This window comes from Charadrius vociferus, unplaced genomic scaffold (assembly GCF_000708025.1).
Source record: "Charadrius vociferus isolate BGI_N301 unplaced genomic scaffold, ASM70802v2 scaffold971, whole genome shotgun sequence".
NCBI classification, from domain to species: domain Eukaryota; kingdom Metazoa; phylum Chordata; class Aves; order Charadriiformes; family Charadriidae; genus Charadrius; species Charadrius vociferus.
Genome location: NW_009646664.1, coordinates 150,524 through 152,053, shown reverse-complemented (window position 1 = coordinate 152,053; position 1,530 = coordinate 150,524). Strand labels below are relative to the sequence as shown.

Genomic DNA, 1,530 nt, shown 5'->3' with positions numbered 1-1,530 from the left:
TGAAGGGAAAGGTGCAGTCCATCACGGGGAACAAACGGGACAACTCTGACCTTACAGTAAACAAGCTGCAGGCGAAAGCCTCTTATCCAAAACCACGTCCTTTGCAGGTCGCTCCTGGGTTCCAGCTCTCCAGTGTCTGGCTGGATTCAGGCACAGGCCTGACTCACCGAGTATAAATAGTCCCACTTGGCAGCTCCCCTTCACCAGTTCCCTTCCTTCCAAGAGCTTATTTTCAGCTGCTGGATGCAATCCCTAGCACAGATGAGGGGCAGCAGGCAGCCCTGAAACACTCTCTATGTGCCCACTAGTCTGCTCTGCGCCATGCTCCTGCTTGGAAAGAAACAGCGTGAGGTGGGGGCAGTCAGGGTGGCTGGGGAAAGGTCCGCAGCAGAGGCGGTCAGAAGTCATAAGGGACTGAGTACAGAGGTCTTCCCCACAAGGACCAAAAAACCCCTCACAAGCCCCACACAATGCTCTCGGGAACCCAGCACCATCACTGGGGCAGCTGGCAGAGCAGAACAAGGAAGGGCATGTAGGCAAACCCTGGGAAAAGCAGCTTGTATGACACGAACCAGTTTCCTGGCAATAAGGAAGACAGTCTCCCATGCAAACATTAAGAGGCTGGCAAGTGTCTTCAGGCCTCTGAGGGGCGTTTGCCCAGCTATGCCACCCACCCCTCCAGCCACAGCAGGTCACACTGGGAGGTGTGAAGGACGCTGAAGCCCCCTGCCCTGCCCCAGTTATCACAGCTCACTCTGGAGGACATACAGTGGATCCCATTAGCTAGGATGCTGTGCTAGCTTGACATAGGTTTGGGACCAGTTAAACTCTGTTTACCCTCAAATTACACTCCTGTAACTAACCTGGCAGTTGCTGTGTCCCTGCCAACACAAGAACCTTCCAGCTGGGCAGGCTGTGAGTGTCAGCAACGGCAACGGGGACTCACAAGCTGCTGTGGGAATGTCAGCCAGCATTCTCTACCCAGTCCTACAACTGAGAGCATCCGAGGTTGCTGGGGTGACACAAGAGACACCTACAAGGATGCCTGAGGGCTAACGGGAATGGCCATGCACCCAGACCATATACCTCTACCTAGAACTGCAACACTGCCCCACTGGCTTTCTACTGGACTGTGCTGTCCCACAGGACAACGAGGTTTTGTTAGAAGCCACCACCTTGGCCCACCTGACTTATCTCCTGAACTCCACCATCTATCCTGCAAAAGAGGCAAGTTGTGCCACTTGTTAATATTAAATATATAGGTGACTAGACAGTTTTTTGGGTTTGGAGTTGGGGTTGTTTCCTTTGGTTTGAGGGCTGTTTTTTGGGGGGTGGGAGGGGTAGGGTGCTGTTGTTGGGATTTTTTTTTTTCCTTTGTTTGCAGGGAGTTTTTTGGGTTTTATTAAATCTGAGCCTATTTAGTACTTACCCTGTCAACTGTGTTCCAAACTGTGACAGAGTTCTCTCTGGTGTGACTGCAGGTGCTGATAGGCTTTGCTTGTGTTCCTTTCAGTGGCTACTTCCAGTGCA

The 1,530-nt window shown here is 52.2% G+C and overlaps 1 protein-coding gene across 1 annotated transcript in view; it reads right to left on the bottom strand.

Annotated features, from left to right (window-relative positions):
- ASB10 (ankyrin repeat and SOCS box containing 10) overlaps positions 1–323 on the bottom strand; it is an 8,773-nt gene extending 8,450 nt beyond the window's left edge. Inside the window, exon 1 of the mRNA XM_009889167.1 lies at positions 306–323. Within this exon, the coding sequence (XP_009887469.1) occupies positions 306–323 (18 nt within the window). The remainder of the gene's footprint in view (positions 1–305) is intronic.
- Positions 324–1,530: the final 1,207 nt, after the last annotated feature.